The 18,688-nt window shown below is 42.2% G+C and overlaps 1 protein-coding gene across 1 annotated transcript in view; it reads left to right on the forward strand.

Moving 5' to 3' along the window:
• cntn5 (contactin 5) overlaps window positions 1–18,688 on the forward strand; it is a 460,526-nt gene that overhangs the window by 306,231 nt on the left and 135,607 nt on the right. The window contains exon 7 of the mRNA XM_079825767.1: window positions 4,777–4,980. Within this exon, the coding sequence (XP_079681893.1) occupies window positions 4,777–4,980 (204 nt within the window). The remainder of the gene's footprint in view (window positions 1–4,776; window positions 4,981–18,688) is intronic.

Below are 18,688 nucleotides of genomic sequence, written 5' to 3' on the forward strand. Positions count from 1 at the left end.
GTGAAGCTCTTTTGTGAGGAAAACGCTCTGTGCTGAAGCACTCAGGGGGAAACGCGACAGTGCACGGGATTGTTAGTGCAGCCCGTGCCTGTACTCAGCAGGAAAACGCTCTACCCAGACCAACAGGTTGCTGTGATAACAGCAGTTTTTCTGCACTCAGAGGCAGCTCGATGAGTTCAGCGCGATCCCACTGAAAGGTGCCGTTTCTCCAACACGCGTCCTCCTCTGGTTTCTCCGGTGTCTGTAGACAGTCTTGCTGATAGCAGCGAAAAATACTCGTCTTGAATGAAGAGAGTGACTCCTTCATACGCCTGTGTGGCTCCGAAGTGAATGACAGCGTGCATTCGCTCTCGCTTCCTGTTTATACCCGCGGCGCGGGGCGGAGCGCGAGATGCAAATCTCGCACGCCAATTGTTCATTGGCCGGTTCTAGATAGCTCTAAGCTGATAGGGGCTCCCAGAAGTGATCCCAATTCGTCGGTACGTCCGACGTACGTCGAACGTGACCGACTGAATGGGAACTATGTGAAAAAAAGTATTTAATAGGCTACGCAATCAAAAGAGTAAACACAACTACAAGCCAAGTATACTTTGAATACTCTTTTAAGTATATCTTGATCAAAAGATTGAGTACAAGTATAGGCCAAATATACTTTGACATTTCTGTCAGTTTAAGTCAAGTATACCTAGGGCCCTATCTTGCACCCAGCGCAATTGACTTTGTACACCGACGCATGTGTCATTCCTATTTTGCACCCGCGCAAAGCGCGCTTTTCCCTCCACAGAAGCACGTCGCTAAACTAGTGAATGCACTTGCGCTCCCTGGGCGGTTCAGCGCAAAAAAGGAGGCGTGTTCCGGCGCAAACAATCCCTGGTGCTATTTTGCTGTTTCATTAAACAATTGCGCCACTGACCAGAAAAAACCTAGTCTAAAGTCAGTGGCGCGTTGCGCGTTGTTCATTATGCTATTTTAAGGGCGCATGCTTGACCATAATGTATAGCGTGCACAACGCGCATACACTTTGCTCATGTAATCTACACAGATGCAAGTTATTTTTGCAAATCATAAATTGTTACACTAAAAAAATATTAACACATGAGATATCTTCATCTTCATCCGTCATATGACGGAAATCATTGTGGTGTGCCACGAAGATGTGAAAAAATAGGCATAAATCTAGCTTACAAATGATTCAGGCTAATTGTAATAATTAAGGATAAGACCTGTTTGCCCAATAGTGGCAAGACATATATGTATATAAGGACATCTGACAAATTGGTTTGTCCGTCAAGAACCAGGAACAAAAATCGACTGAAAAACTGAAAAAACTGAAAGACTGAAAAAAAAAAAAGACTGTGAAATCACCTTTACCATAATGTACAACATTACAACACTTCTCTGTCTTTCACTGCTCTTAAAAGAACATCAGTCTCCTCGGCTGTGAACCGCTCCTGGCGTGCGCCTGGTAAATACGCCATAATAATAGCAATCCATAATGGAACTTGCGCACCTGCTTTTAAAGGGAATGTTGGATGACGCTCGGATTGGTTTATTCACGTTACGCCCAAACCACACCTATGAATAATGAAGCTACTTCAGACCAACCCATTTTAGATTTGCGCCGGGCGCAAGAGCCATTTATCCCGCCGGGAAAATAGCAACAGCGCCGAGACCCGCCCACAAAGTTACTTGCGCTTCGCGTTTTGACACTTGCGTTTCAGATCGTTAAAATAGGGCCCTTAGTGCAATTTTAAGTATATTTCTGAGAAGTTTATAAAAATTAGATTGAAAGTATACTTTCTTATTTTTAGTTTAAAAGAAGCATAATAATAGCACGCTTGAATCTTTTTCGTAAGGGTTGACAGCAAAAGTGTAGGTGACCAACTCAGTAGAGCATGTGATTCTACAGCATTGACAAACAGTAACCACACCGCATTTTTCAGAAATAGAACACTGCTGTACTTCTGATCATAGGCATTGTGAACTTTCATTCTATTCCAATTCAGTGACTCTTTAAAAATAACTTCATATCTCTCCAGTTGCTTACAGTCATAACTCTTTGTGTAAACCTAGGGCGTGAGCTCAAAAAACAGTATCAGAAGCCTCAGGCACTGAGCCCGTCAGCTAGAAATATTGTGATTTATATTGTTTGACGCTTTATGAGGACACCTTTCATGAGAGTCCTTTTGAATTTTATTTATGAGATAAATATTCATTGTTTACTCAGGTGACATTGGCCCTTGTGTGTGAAAAATTGAACTGGAATCTCTTTAAAAGAGTGGCAATCCTTCAGTGATTAATCAGCGGGAGAACGGCACCTGTATTTACTATGCAAAAGAAATCAATGGTCTATGAAATTCATACTTTAATTATTTGGTGAATAAATTGGTCTTGGGGAAATTCATTTGGACCATGAGGAATTTTGTCTCTCTCTTTCTTTTCTCCTTTTCCGCTGCGAGAAAGTCTGTGTGACTGCTATATAGTCGACATAAGGCAAACAGCATGAGATCAGAGAAGTAATCCGCTCTCTCATATCTCCTGGATTTATATGGCATAATATGACTGCTTCAGAGTTACAGAAAAACACACATAATTTTGTTCTGTTGACAGCCTGTCTTTTGTCATTTGGTTTCTAGCTCAATGTGACATGATAAAGAATACTTCATTCCTCTGCATATCTGTGTGGAATAAGAAATGAGCCCGAGTACTCGGAAGTGACAGTAATGATTGATCACAAAAGCGCAATGATTGCGAGTCTTGAGTTTTGTTTCCCAACTTCAGAACAATAATCTTTAATATAGTGATTAGCTACGGAGACATCGTGGGTGATGCCTTTAAATGATGTAATGTAAATATAAATGCACACACATTCATGTATATATTTAAGAAAAATATATATATATTTACATATAATATAAATTATATAAATATGTATATACAGCATATAAATGCAAATATTTATTAAATATATACATTAATGGGTGTGTATTTATATATACTCTATATTGCCAAAGGTTTTGGGACGTCTGCCTTTACATGCACATGAACTTTAATGACATCCCATTCTTAATCCATTGGGTTTAATATGGAGTTGGCCCACCCTTTGCAGCAATAACAGCTTCAACTGTTCTGGGAAGGCTTTCCACAAGGTTTAGGAGTGTGTTTATGGGAATATTTGACCATTCTTCTAGAAGCACATTTGTGAGGTCAGGCACTGTTGTTGGACGGGAAGGCCTGGCTCGCAGTCTCTGCTTTAATTCATCCCAAAGCTGTTCTATTCATTTGAGGTGCAGGCCAGTCAAGTTCCTCCAAACAAAACTCACTCATCAATGTCTTTATGGACCTTGTTTTGTGCACTAGTGTGCAGTCATGTTGGAACAAGAAGGGGTCATCCCCAAATTGTTCCCACAAAGTTGGGAGCATGAAAATGTCCAAAATGTCTTGGTATCTTGAGGCATTAATAGTTCCTTTCACTGGAACTAAGGCTAAGCCCAACCCCTGAAAAACAACCCCCACACCATAACCCCCCCTCCACCAAACTTTACACTTGGCACAATGCAGTCAGGCAAGTGCTGTTCTCCTGTCAACTGCCAAACCCAGACTCGTCCATCGGATTGCCAGACAGAAAGCGTGATTGGTCACTCCAGAGAACACATCTCCACTGCTCTAGAGTCCAGTGGTGGTGTGCTTTACACCACTGCATCCGACACTTTGCATTTCACTTGGTGATGTAAGGCTTGGATGCAGCTGCTCGGCCATGGAAACCCATTCCATGAAGCTCTCTACGCACTGTTCTTGAGCTAATCTGAAGGCCATACAAAGTTTGGAGGTCTGTTGAAATTTGCCGACATCTACGCACTGTGCGCCTCAGTATGTGCTGACCCCGCTCTGTGATTTTACGTGGCCTACCACTCCGTGGCTGAGTTGCTGTTGTTCCCAATTGCTTCCACTTTGTTATAATACCACTAACAGTTGTGGTAACAGGTGGCAACATGAATTCACTGAGCTCCTGAGAGCGACCCATTCTTTCACAAATGTTTGTAGAAGCAGTCTGCATTCCTTGCTGCCTGTGGCCATGGAAGGGATTGGAACACCTGAATTCAATGATTTTGAGGGTGTTCCAATACTTTTGTCAATATAGTGTACATAATAATTGTACACAGTACAAACACAAATATTATGTAAACACAAACCTTTATTTTGGATGCAATTCATTGCGATTAATCAATTTGACAGTACTAATTAAAATAGAAAACTCTTCTTTTAAATTGTAATATTTCATAATATTTACTCTATTTTTGACCAAACAAATCTTAATTTATCCAAACTTTAGACTGCATGCATAGTCCAAATGCTTCTGAAAAGTATATTCTTGAACTCAGACTTGAGTACTACTAACACTGCTGGTTAGGATTAAAAAAATAAATAAAAATAAAAAATTAGCATGGAAGACATGTGTTTTCCACATTGTGTGGAGTCTGGTCTGGACACAGGGTTACATTCCTCATTCCAATGCGGCCCGGTTTAGTATGCAAACACAAAACCGTATCTCTGTACATTTTTCTAACATGTAAGTTATGATTACCCTGAACCCTGTAGTGGAGAGCACTGAATTAATCCATATCACCTACACATCAGCTCCCAGACTCCCTCTCCTATGAGCCCTCGCACTGACAAGGTCAGCGTGCTACAATGCAGATTTAGACAGGGATTTCCTTAGGGAGATGTGCGTTGTTCTTACAGCTCATCTGCTTGCTCTCCTTCTTGCCCCAGCAGAGATCATCTACAGCTGGGTGTTCAATGAGCTCCCCTCGTTCGTGGCAGAGGACAGCCGGCGATTCATCTCGCAGGAAATGGGAAATCTGTATATCTCCAAGGTGCAGCCCTCGGACGTGGGCAGCTACGTGTGCCAAGTGAAGAACACTGTGACCAACGCCAGGGTCCTGAGCCCACCGACGCCCCTGACTCTCAAAACAGATGGTGAGATATTACATACGCTTCACACACACACACACACACACACACACACACACACACACACACACACACACACACACACACACATCCCTGCTCCCTAAACCCCCTTCACCTGCACAGCAGAACTAGGCTGGATGCCAAGCGCCTCTCTAGGTGCACCAAATTGATGAATCAATACCATGACATGAAGTCTCTTTGGTAATAAATTAAATTGAGACATTATTTTACCATTTTAGCCCATGACTTGAAAAAAAATGACTGTGCAGCTTCAGCGATATAAATAAAAATGTAGGTAAGCATATTTTAAACATTTTGTGAGATAGCGCTATATATTATAACATACACATTTTACCTTTTAAATATGTAACCCAGTGATGTATTTAGGTGAGATATGCTGTTACTTCTCTCAGCGATCATGTGTATGATTTCACCCTGGTGCATAATAAAATAGGCAACAAAACCCATGGGCTTATGTTGAAGGTTGGACCTGAGTCATATTTACAGACTATCGTAGAAACTTGGGCTGGGCTTTGATTTTAACTACTTATCACACTGTTGCAACTGCTTAGCTATGTGCTGGCTAAAAGTCCATAAATATCATTTAAAGCTGTCATGAACTGGCTTTTAAAAGGTCAACTTGACCGTTCACATGGTTTTTACATTCAAAAACATCATAATGAATAAGTAATGAGTTATTTTCTACCCTGGTTTTGAGCCTAGCAACTGGAGCGCTCAGTTTTTATGGGCTTGCCGCATTGAAGACTTGGAAGTAAACACCCACTGCTATGATTGGATAACAGTTTTGCATATTATTATGAGCTTTGGCTCCCTTACACATAAGGAATTGTTTTGAAAACTTCCAATGTGGAGAAACGTCAACTGGAATGATTCGCCCACAGGGCTCGCAAAATGTATTAATTGTTTGTGAAATTTACTCATAATTTCTGAGTAGAATAGTTTCAAAGTATATTCTACACCAAATCTTTGTCAGTGTACAGACAGCATGGTAAAGATGCTAAATGTGTTGAGGTATATGACAGCTGGGCTTGTGAGATTTTTTTTTTTTGAAGCTCTGGATCACAATCCAGGAAAAAGTCCATCAATATCTCAGAAGGCTACAAATAATGGATGTGCCTGCAAATCAGGCTTGAAAGGAAATGTGGCAGTTTTTCAGCTGTGTGACAAGCGGGTCAGTTGTCTACATTAATGCTTTTATTCCATGTGAAGCCGATTTAATGAGACGTCTGACTTATATATGTAGTTTATGTGCCTCATTCTCTGTTCTTCTTTCTCGTTGCACAAGGGGCCTTTAGGGCCAAACCGAAAGTGTCATGAATTCCAAAACATCCACATTAAACAGAGAGCATGAGGTGCTTCATCTTTTGCTTTACAGCATTTTTTTTCACAGACAATGCGCTCTGGTGAAACTGGCCATTGGGGAAATCATTTTCCAGCATAAAATTAACCGAATCAATGGTCCTCTTCCAGAATGGGCTGTAGCTTCTTTAACAGCAGATTCCCGTGGGCCAAGCTAGGGAGCCAAACACCCGGCTGTCACTTCAGGCATTTTTCCATACCTCACAGACACGCACGCATCACCTGCCGCTAATACACGTCAATGTCAGCCGCCCTGGAACGCAATCCCAGAACAGCGGAGCTAAAAGGACTACAGTGCCCTGAAAGCTTGTTTTTGCCTACGTTGCTTAGGTTGCACGTCCTTTGGGAGGACACCATGTCCCCTTCGGCATGCTCTTCAGCATTTGCATAACCTTGTTGTTGAGAAACGCTCCTCTGAGACATAACGCATCTAAGTGCATTAGCATACTAAATTGGATTTGCGCCTCTCGTTAGCACAGATTGCAAATGCAAGCAGCGTCACGTTCTCCGGTCGCACTCGGAAGTTAAAGAAGGAGCGGAGATGGGTAGCTGAAGGCTAAGGAGGAAAAGATAAGTCTCGAGGGATGTCTCAGAGCCACAGGTGGTAGAGTCAGGATGAATTGCATTGTGGCAGCTGCATTCGAAAATTACCGTACAGTCAGGGTCTCGCAGAAGGCTGTGTGGAATGAGAGCCGGTTCAGCGAGAGGTTAGTCACCCGTAACACAAGCACGGATGATGGGAATCTTTATTCATTCCACGTCTGACGTGCGCAGCGTTCGCTTGGCAGGCCTTGTGTGGGAAGCATCACGCGTTCGGCAGCTAAATGACTCTGCGGGCTGCGCCTAAAAGCCTGAAAATGATTTTGGCACCCTCGGCCAAGCTCGAACTGCCGTGCTTTCATCCGTTCTTCCAGTTCTCTCAAAGCTCACCAATCCACGGCCCCCGATTTTTGTGCTCTCTGCTGAGACAGGACAATAATTAACTGCACGAGAGGCTCCGTGCCGGAATGCGCAGGTGAAGCGCTTCACCTATGTCCTTCCCTTGGCTAAGACACTCTTAATCAAAGCTGCCCAACTGCATCTGCGCTCGGCTGCACCTTCAGGGCAAGTCATGCATCTTCCCCATCCACTCCCTTTTGGAGAAACAGCAAAGGCAGCGGAGGCCTTCTGTACTTACGTGATGAATCGCACCTTAATAGACGCGACTCGGATGGAACAATAACTCTCACAGAGCCTGAGCGCTCGCAAAACACTCGGTGGTGCTGGAATTACTCGTCCTTCCCGCTTGGCCTTGGACCTTGAAGGGGCAGCATTTTTAAGTAGAGGGTCAAGCATCTCTGAGGCCTTCATCATTGTCATTCATTTATAGGAGAGAATATATCAGTGTCCTTGGATTCGAAGAGCAAAAGTGCAGTGACTTTAATTATTGAGCTACAAATGTTGGGTCAGTGTTTCAAATGAGATTTACATGTCACTAAGGGTCATAAAACTGCATACTGATAACTTTGATGTCTTATTCTCTAATACAATCACTGTGTGCATGCTTTTCTCATCACAAAATGAGAAACCTGAGAGTCCTGTCTTCTCTTCGAATATGACTACCATGTTTACTGTCAGTGGATCTCAAACTTTTTGACTTCAAACCATCAACCCCCATTGTTTATAACAATATTTAAATAGCATAAAAACCATACGTGTACACTGACATTCACATACAGTACATACATAAGTATACCAGACAATTTGAAATAGTGGTCGACGTATATTGTTTATTTGATGGCCGATGATGATGCCAATATATTAGAGAGCAGGGTGACCGATGGCCAATATAAAGCTGATATATACAGTATATACACTCTAAATAATGCTGGGTTGAGACTGTTGGGTAATTTTTGTTGGTTTATTTGATCTCATTTTAAACACCATTGGGTGGTTTCAAATTTCAAGTTGTTAAACCTGCTGGGTCGCAACGCTTGGTTGATTCTACCCAGCGTTTGGTTGTGTCATGAGCTTCCCGCCTTGATGTTTAAATTCGCTCCCAAACTGTCATTTTGAAAGGACAAAGCCACTTGTTGCACCGGTAGTACCGACTCCCGAGTATATTCGGTCCCCGCAGCTGCGTTCAGTCACGTCAGTGTTTATCTAAGCGCAGGGCTCCAGACTGTAGCTGAATATATACGAGAGTCTGTGAATATTAAACTGCAAAATACTATTTAAATATTTCTCCTGTATGTTCTGCGTCTCTACGGAATGACGGGGGTGCGCGCGCACGCACGCGTGTGACACTCGCTCGCTGTCTTTTTAGTCTCTGCCGTGTCACTATATGAGGACATGAACGCATAAACCGTCACTTCATGATAATTTACCATTTCATTTGAGAAAACTGTCATATCATGTACACAGACACTCAAAGATACGGCAACCCGTCAAAATAAAAGTTAGATTTAACGTGAAGAAATTGACAGCATATATTAGGCTACTGTTGTATTTGTCATTGTAGTTGCCACTTTTAACACATTCGTGTGTTGTACCAGTTGACAAGCATATTATTTTAACAGTCTAAACATGTATTCTTCATTATTTGTTATTTCATGATTGTCTAGTTTTACAGTAGGCTAATGCACAGGAGAAATGATAAGAATAACCCAGCAAGAATAACCCAGAATAGCAAATCCATCAATGGTAGCATTGACTACATTTTGGGTTTTCTCAACAGCCCAGTCTGCTGGGTTAAAATATCACTGGGTTAATTTAACCCAGCATGTGTTCTGTCCAATATTTACCCAGCGCTGGGTTGCCAATTGGGTTATTTTTAACCCAGCCATTTTTAGAGTGTACAGGGTTTAACATGAACTTTTTGCTCACCAGCCACTGTGGCTAGAGGTTTTCCAAAAGTTACTAGCCACTCAGCATAATATCATGATAATATCATCTCATCATTTTACAGCAGGTATATTTGGCTGATATTTTACTTACCCCTCTTATCCAAGATGTTCATGCCTTTCTTTCTTCAGTCGAAAAGAAATGACGTTTTTTGAGGAAAACATTCCAGGATGTTTCTCCCCATCATAGACTTCCATGGCAACCAAACTGTTGAAGGTTCAAATCAATGCAGTTTCAAAGCACTTCGATGGGCTTCAGAGGCTCTGTGCGATCCCAGACGAGGAATAGGGTCTTATCTAGCAAAACCATCTGCATTTTCCAAAAAAAAAAAAAATGAATATACTTTTTAACCTAAAGTCCTCATCTTGCGCTGCTCTGCGACGTGCCAAGGATTGCGCAATCACGTCGAAAAGGTCACGGTGGTCGTAGGCGGAAGTACCGCCCCAAACGAACGTGCAAGGACTAATACAAACTCCTTTACCAAAAAACACTCCATCTTCAACTTCAAAATCATCCGACATCGTTGTTTTACCTTTTTTTTTAAAGGGCATTTGTATTAGTCTTCGCATGTGTGCTTTGTAAACACGGGGGTGGTACTTCTGCTTACGTCAATTTAGGTTAAGTATATTCTTTAAAACATTTTTTGAAAATGACAGATCGTTTCGCTAGATAGGACCCTATTCCTCGTCTGGGATCGCACAGAGCCTCTGAAGCCCTTCGAAGCACTTTAAAACTGCATTGATTCGGACCTTCAACATTTTGGTTACCATGGAAGTCTATGATGGGGAGAAAAATCCTGGAATGTTTCCTCAAAAAACTACATTTCTTCTCGACTGAAGAAAGAAAAACATGAACATCTTGGATGACAGCTGGAGCCAACTGAAGTCTGCAAAGTTTGTGACATTAAATGTTTATTAGATATTCTAAGATTTGTTTAAATGATATAAATGCGTATTTGCTGAATGCTGGTGGTGGTAAATGAGAAAGTATAATAGTGTTTGCCTTTCTGTTACTAATAATATAAAAGCAAATGCTATAATACTTTTTCGTAAAGAGTTTACTTTCTTTGTTTAACAGTTCTATCTAGTACAATATTAGACAAAACTGTTAAATGGAGAATGCAAATGGAGAATGGGAACGCTGTGTGCTCAGGCGCTGTCGTTCTCAGAGCCAGTGTTCTCAGCACCGTCAAAATAAAAGTCCTGCATCCAAGCACATCGGCCAAACAGAAACAGAAAACAGAAAAAAAAAAAACATTAGAAGTTTGTTGAGGCCCCCTGATTGAGAACTACTGTTGTATGTCCACAGAATGCCCAGAATTAGAGTTTCCCATACAAATGGATAAACAGAAATGAAGAAACAGGTGTTCCACTTCAGCATTTCCACATCTTTTTCGCTAACCAGCCAAAGTCAAACTTGATCACAATTACCATGTACACACTGCAAAGTGTCAGGAGTGCCCAGCACATTAAAAATGTATGTACAGAACACATGTTACTCAATAAATTACAGTGATTGACAATGATAGCCAAAGCAAAATGGGAGCATCTTGTGGCTATGAACAAGAAAGATGATTGAACCTGTTTGGGATAAGCACTTTTTTTTTTGTTTATGCTCGTAAAGCTTCTGTTTTAAGTTAAGTTCTTATATCAAGTAGAATGGCAGAATAATGCATACTGTGCATTTAAAGAATACAGTACTTTATTCTTGTTATTTTTGTGAATGAGTCAAGACAACCTCTGTTTCTTTGATTTTTCTAGCACCAAAGACAGGCTGTCATTGTCCAAATGAGGGCAACACAAACATCTTGTTTACTTAGGGTCATATTATGTGGATTTTATGTAAATGGCGTTTTCACTAGCTGCTATTTTCCATGAGTTAATTTAGTTTTTGAATGCAGTTGTCACTCTTGTAAATAACCGCACATGACATGATTGAGCTCTCAGAAGAGTGACTGGTATTACACTGTGGCAGTCATATTTAAATAAGAAGTTTCATTCTTTTCAAACACACCTCTTTTCTATGCAAATGAGGCTTAGTATAGTCATAAGCCAAAAATGTTGCACTTAGGCTATATTCAGACTGCCAGCGAAAATCCGATTTTTTTTTGCGTACCCAGATTTTATCCAGATTGGTTTTTGAATGTCTGGACAGCAAAAAAAACATGAAATCATTTTTATTTTTTTTCAAATCTGATTCAAACCACAGTTGGAGGTGGTTTGAAATGCAATTCCAATCAGATTTTTACAGATGCGTCTGAGTTGAAAATTGACTTTTGTGTCATTCTTAGGGCGACACAACGATAACGGCAAAACCAGTGACGGACATGCCCAAAGTATTCATACAGTATCCAAATGGTACATCTGTTTCAGCCGTGACTTGGAATATCACATTACCAGTCTTCTCCTTCACTGAGGTTTTGTTGTTGGACAGATGAGTTTTGCACCAGAACTTGACAGGGCACTTATTTGGAGAGCAAGAAAATGCACCTCCATTTTTTCGTGCATCTGTTTTGAAAGCCTCGTCACATATGTTGGTATATCTATGCAGATAGGTTGGTTATGTCTGGACACAAAAATCTTATTTGATCACTTGCAATTAATAATGCAGACCTGCAGTCTGAACATAGCCTTTTACCCCTATGGAAAATGTATTTTAGGGCTAAGTAAATGTTATTAATAAGATACTAATTGAATATTTGAGCTAGTGCTTTCAATCGAATAAAATTTAACTAATTGTTTTCTTTAATTCATTGCGATTAATCGCACCTAACATTAAAGTTTTGAATATATTTTTATATTGTAATAATTTCACATTTAATCTCCAAATTAATGTAGAAACAACAATAAGACAGTACCCTATGTTTTAAATATTTGTTTAGCCCTTAAATGCATGAATGTTTCACCAATCATCCTTACATACTGGGGTCTTTAGTGAACGGGATCTATATCTAACATGGATGGATCTCTACCTGTCACGATAATATAAAACTCTCCTGATGTTAGAGTAACAATTACAGAAGAATAAAATAAAGCATATTTTGTTACTTTTTGGAGCTTGGAAGGGTTCAGTTTGAGCATATGTTTTATATCATCATCACTGTCCTCGTCAGAGCTCATTTCCCAGTACATTCAGCATCTGCCTCATATTCGCCATCTCAAACATATTCTCAAAACTATCATTTTTAGCATCTTCAAAATTAATATTTTGATCGCTGACAGCTTCTTCACCAGATCCACCATCAAGTGACAGTGACAGTAATATTAGATTGTGTTCAGCACTTGCTCTTCAGTAAATCCCTGAGCCAATTCAAGTTTTGCTGATGATACTTCATATTCTTGAATATTCTTCTCTAACTATGAGTGAAACGTCACTTTATCATTGTGTATCAGACATCTTCATCTTGAGGGATAAAGGGAATTGCATTTATTCAGTCATCAAAGATTAAATTATTCTTGTGCAGAAAAAAATACTTACACTGTTACACACCTTGGGTCGTTAGGGACCCTATACCATTTTTACAAAAAAATGAATGGGAAAACAGGCATTCTTTTTTAATTGTATTTTTTTTTCTTGTGATATTGTTCATAATGAATTGATTGAGGAATACTAAGAAGGTTGATGTCTAACTTTAAAAAATGAACGAAGAGGAGGATAGTGAATGACGTCCCGCGGGTCAATAAAGACCTGAGGTATGCGTTTAACCCTCTGGGGGTCTTCATTTATGGGTCACACTCAGGACCTTCGTGTCAAAAATGACCCGGAGGGCGGGATTAAGATAAAAAAAGATTTGAGTAAAATCAATGAAATATATATTTGTTCAATAATATTTTTTCTTTTCTTTTTTGGTGTTTTGAGATAATTCTATGATTAATAATGAATATTTATGCTATAATTATGGCTAGGGCCGGGACTTTAACGCATTAATTTAGAGTAATTAAATACACAAAAACTAACGCGTTCATTTTTTTTTACGCATTTTAATTGCACTTATTTTTGCACCCCGGAACGTTTCTCACTGGATGAGTTTCGGCGGACCGATTATGCTGGAGCACCAACTAGCGTTCATGACTTCAGACAACAACAAACCACAGTGAAGTGAACATGGACGAAGAAGCTGACGAGACCGCTTTGGTTGGCCCCGTGGATGGAATAGTCAGGGTTTCCAATGTTCTGAATGTACTTGAAAGTATTGTGTTTTACTTAAAAAAACAGTTTACAGAAGGTCTACCTACCATAGGCTAACGTTACCTGAATTTCTGAAATGTAGGCTAATTTCTAAATATGCTATTGCTACACTTAATGGCAAAAATTGCACTGGTCTGCTGGACTTGGTTGAACAAAAATAAACAATATTTTGTTGTTTAAGCTTATGTATTCAGTAATTATTCAATGGTATACTAAAAATCCATGTGAAAAAAAAAGACTTCTCACTGTTCTCAGGTCAAATATTTTTATGCGATTAATTTCGATTAATTAATTACAAAGCCTCTAATTAATTAGATTAATTTTTTTAATCGAGTCCCGGCCCTAATTATGACCCATTTTTTCCCATTGAATATAATAAAAAAATTATATATATATATATATATACAGTATATATATATATATAATAAATTTTTTATTAAAGCTGTATTTCATTTTAGAGTCACGCCTAGGCCTCATGAAAGCAATTTTTTTAATGAGATCGGTGCATCCGGTGTACACATTGAGCATTTTTATCACACAATAGCACATTTTTACCACTATAGTGGATCTTGCATTTTATACAAAACAATTTAAAATCATAGCTTCATCGGAATGGTCCGAAACTTGGTGACTTTATCGGTACTTGGTATATGAACACCCAAAAAAAATGGGGACAGGATTTGAAAAGTCTAAGTGGTCGTAAAAAAAAAAAGTCAGATTCAGGACCTTCAGCACCTTCAAAAATGACCCCCATAGGAAATTAATGGGAAATTAGTTTTTTTGTGCATACAATCTACAAATCAGCCAGGATGCAGAAAAAACGGACTCAACAGTGAAGGGGTGAATCTCTAAAACATCAAGAGTACAAAACAGACAAAAAAACTCACACACACACACACACACACACACACACTTGCACAAAAAAACACATGCACACACAAATTAACGCGTGCCATTCCAAAAGCTAATTGTGTTTTTGTTTGTGTGTGTGTGAGTTTTTTTGTCTGTTTTGCACTCTTGATGTTTTTTTTGTGTGTTCATATACCTAGTACCAATAAAGTCACCAAGTTTCGGACCATTCCGATGAAGCTTCAATTTTTAACATTTAAAAAAAATTAAAAATTGGGGGTCATGACCGAAGACCCCCAGGGGGTTAAGGGTTAATGGCATATTTTTATGAAAGAAGGCCAGTATCACAGATACCAATACTGCTACTGATGTCTCTATGAAATAGATTTTTCTCGTAAAAACGATCCATTTTTACATTGATTATGCCTTAAAAAAATAACAATTTGCAATGTCAAAATGCACAAAAATATATTGTTTTCGATGTGTTTGACCTTGTGACCATGTAACCTTGTAAACAGTGCTTTAAGATTTCCAAGTAGGTCTAACAGGATATATAAAGACATTGAATAAATGTATTAAACACTTCACAGTCTTCACTGCATGAATTATAAATTAAATACAGCTTAATCCTTATTAAAGCTACAAACGTTATTCAGTCAAGAGCAGTTAGTGATTTTCTTTTTCTTTAGTTCTTTGATTAACATTAATGTCAGACAGTAGCAGGTTTATTAGGCTGCTGTCACTTTAAGACCTGACTCGGATCTGACACGCATTCCATTTTCTCACAACTCTTAGTGTTCATTTAGACTTCATTTAAATTATTTAAGACTTTGCTTGCGAGGATACTCAACAAAACCGGCATTTTGGCATTCATTTTGTGTGTTTTTATCTGTTCACGAGTGTGTGTCACTTAGACAGGAGATTCACAGATATGCGAAATTCAGACTTCAGGAGATTTCACCTGTTGATTAATGGATGGATTGATGGATGGATGGATTGATGGATGGATGGATGGATGGATGGATGGATGGATGGATGGATGGATGGATGGATGGATGGATGGATGGATGGATGGATGGATGGATGGATGGATGGATGGATGGATGGATGGATGGATGGATGGATGGATGGATGGATTGATTGATTGATTGATTGATTGATTGATTGATTGATTGTGAAATTTGCTGTACAAATGTATTTTAATTAAATTATATGTATACATCTAATATGAATCTAATTGGGGGATGAAACAAAAATTGCTATCAAATTAAATATTAAAAAGTTAATATTTTACATCATAAATTGCTGCCGGTCAATGCTTTTCATTTAGTTTAGGTTAAATGAGGGGTTCCCTTGCAATGGGATCATCATATTTGGCAAGTTTCTTGGCATTAAAAAGTAGAAAAATAAAAAAAATAACGTCTTGGTTACGTATGTAATCCTCGTTCCCTGAAGGAGGGAACGGAGACGCCACATCGGAGTACCGACAAATTGGAATCTCTCTCGCGAGAGCCAATCTACTTCGAGTGTAACTAAACGAACCAATGCACATTGGCATGCAATGATTGCACCAGGTGCTCATGCCACGCCGTGCGGGTATAAATGAGACACAGGTGATTGCATCAAATCAGCCTTTTGCTGAGGAGCCGAGTAGGTAGACAGGCACCCCAGCAGGGTACAGAGGACATGACGATGGGACGTGGCGACGGGACCTCTGTACCCTGCTGGGATGCCTGTCTACCTACTCAGAGTACCGACGAATAGAAATCCCTACCAAAGCGCCATGGCCTCTGCCCCCATCCAGTGCCCTGTGTGAGTTGCCTGAGCTCTCTTAACTGATGAGACGGGGCTCACACTGGGAAGTCCATCTCTGCTGTTCCGCATGACCCGCTCAGTGATTATTGGATAACACTGGGAAAGCGTGCCCTAGAGAAGGGAATGCTGCGGAGCCCGCATCGTACCCCGAAGGAGTTATGTGGAGTACAATGCTGAGGCATAGCCCGCAACGGAGGAGGGGGTTCAGTCCCACTGATGGGAAGGCTCTCCCAAGGGAAAGACAAGGAGTGACCGTGGAAAGATATATGGGATCCCCGCAGGGTCACTCATATAACCCGAGCCCAATACCGGTTCTCAAGGATTCAGCGGCAAGGGGCCTGATGCCAGACGTTCCGCCACTGGAGAGTTTGCTTCTGGAGAATAAGAGCGCCGGAGCGCAGCAAGCCGACCAAGAGCTGGGGCCTCTCAGTGCTTCTACCCGTTTGAGGTGAGAACACAGGAGGAGAACGGCTCCACACGTAGGCTATAGAATCTAGCGAACGTGTTGGGTGTCGCTCAGCCCGCAGCTCTACAGGTGTCTGACAGCGAGGCGCCACGTGCCAGCGCCCAGGAGGATGCAACACTTCTAGTGAGGAGGATTTAACCGTCTCGACCCCCTAAGGAACCTGACGACCAGGTCGTGCTTCCCAACCGTCTTACCTTCTACATGGTCGTGATAGGCGGATATCGCAGCAACATAAACCTTGAGGGTGACAGCCTACGCTCCAACCCCTGTTGCAGGAAGGAAAGCACAGACACGATCGAACGTCTTCGGGGGTCTTCTCGGCGAGAAGAACACCACTCGACGAACAGGTTCCACTTCAAGGCGTAAGCCTGTCTTGTAGACGGTGCTCGTGCCGAAGTGATGGTGTCAACTACCTCTTGGGGTAAGTCACCTAGAACCTCCGCGTCCCGTCCAGGGGCCAGACATGAAGCTTCCACAGGTCTGGACGTGGGTGCCAAAGGGTGCCCCGTCTCTGAGTCAGAAAGTCCTTCCTCAGAGGAATCGGCCAAGGAAGGGCTGTTGCGAGGAGCATAAGTTGGGGCCAGCTGTGCACGAGGGCATCTGTGTCGAGTGTACCCTCGGTCAGCGAATAGAAACACTGGCAGTGGGACGTTTCTGGGGAGGCAAACAGGTCGACCTGTGCCACCCCGAACTGTCTCCAAATTAGCTGAACCACCTGGGGGTGGAGTCGCCACTCACCTGGGAGCGCAGCTCGTGAAAGCTCGTCGGCCACACGGTTGTGCACACCAGGGACATGAATGGCCCGAAGCGACCTCAGACACTTCTGACTCCAGAGGAGGAGATGGCGGGCGAGTTGCGACATGCGACGGGAGCGCAGACCACCTTGTCGGTTGATATACGCAATGGTCGCAGTGTTGTCCGTGCGGACCAGTACATCTTTGCCCCGTAACCGCGCTTTGAGGCGGCTCAGAGCAAGATGCACTGCTTGCAACTCGAGGCAATTGATATGCCAATGCAGGTGCGGGCCCGTCCAAACCCCTGACACTGCATGCCCGTTGTACGTGCTCCCCAGCCCATGACAGAGGCATCCGTGAAAACCACAGCGTGCCTGGACACCTATTCCAGGGGCACTCCGGCCCGAAGGAACGAGGGGTCTGACCATGGACTGAAGGACTGGCGGCAGGCCGGTGTGATTCTCACCCGGTGAGTGCCGCGTTGCCACGCCCATCTCGGGACTCGGCCGTGTAGCCAATGCTGAAGCGGTCTCATATGAAGCAGGCCGAGCTGTGTTACTGTCGCAGTGGCTGCCATATGCCCCAGGAGCCTCTGAAACTGTTTCAGTGGAACCGCCATCCTGCGTGTTCAGGCAGTTCAGCATCGACTGGACACACTCCTCCGTGAGGCGCGCTGTCCGTTGGACCGAATCCAACTCCATACCGAGAAAAGAGATCCTCTGCACAGGGGCGAGTTTGCTCTTTTCCCAGTTGACCCGAAGACCCAACTGGCTGAGGTGTCTGAGCAACAGGTCTCTGTGTTCGCACAACTGATCCCTGGACTGTGCTAGAATGAGCCAGTCGTCGAGATAGTTGAGAATGCGAACGCCCTGTTCTCTCATGGGCACATGGGCACTTTCGTTAAGACACGGGGGGACAGGGACAGCCCGAAGGGCAGGACTCTGTACTGATAATTCAACCCTCGAACGCAAAGCACAGAAACGGCTTGTGTCGAGGAAGAATCGAGACATGAAAGACGCGTCCTTCAGGTCGATCGCTGCAAACCAATCTTTGGGACGGATGCATTCGAAAATGCGTTTCTGCATGAGCATCTTGAACGGTAGCTTGTGGAGGCTCAGATTCAGGACTCGCAGGTCCAAGATTGGCCGTAATCCACCGGTTTTCTTGGGTACAATGAAGTACGGGCTGTAGAAGCCGTTCTTCATATCGGCTGGAGGGACCGGCTCTATCGCGTCATTCGCCAGTAGGACAGCGATCTCCGCACGCAGGACATGGGCATCTGCGGCATTCACCACGGTGAAGCGGACGCCCTTGAACCTGGGGGGGCACCGGGCGAACTGAATCGCATAGCCGAGCCTGATGGTCCGAATGAGCCAGCGAGACGGACTGGGGAGCTCTA

The sequence above is a fragment of the Gobio gobio genome (genome assembly GCF_949357685.1).
Source record: "Gobio gobio genome assembly, chromosome: 9".
NCBI classification, from domain to species: domain Eukaryota; kingdom Metazoa; phylum Chordata; class Actinopteri; order Cypriniformes; family Gobionidae; genus Gobio; species Gobio gobio.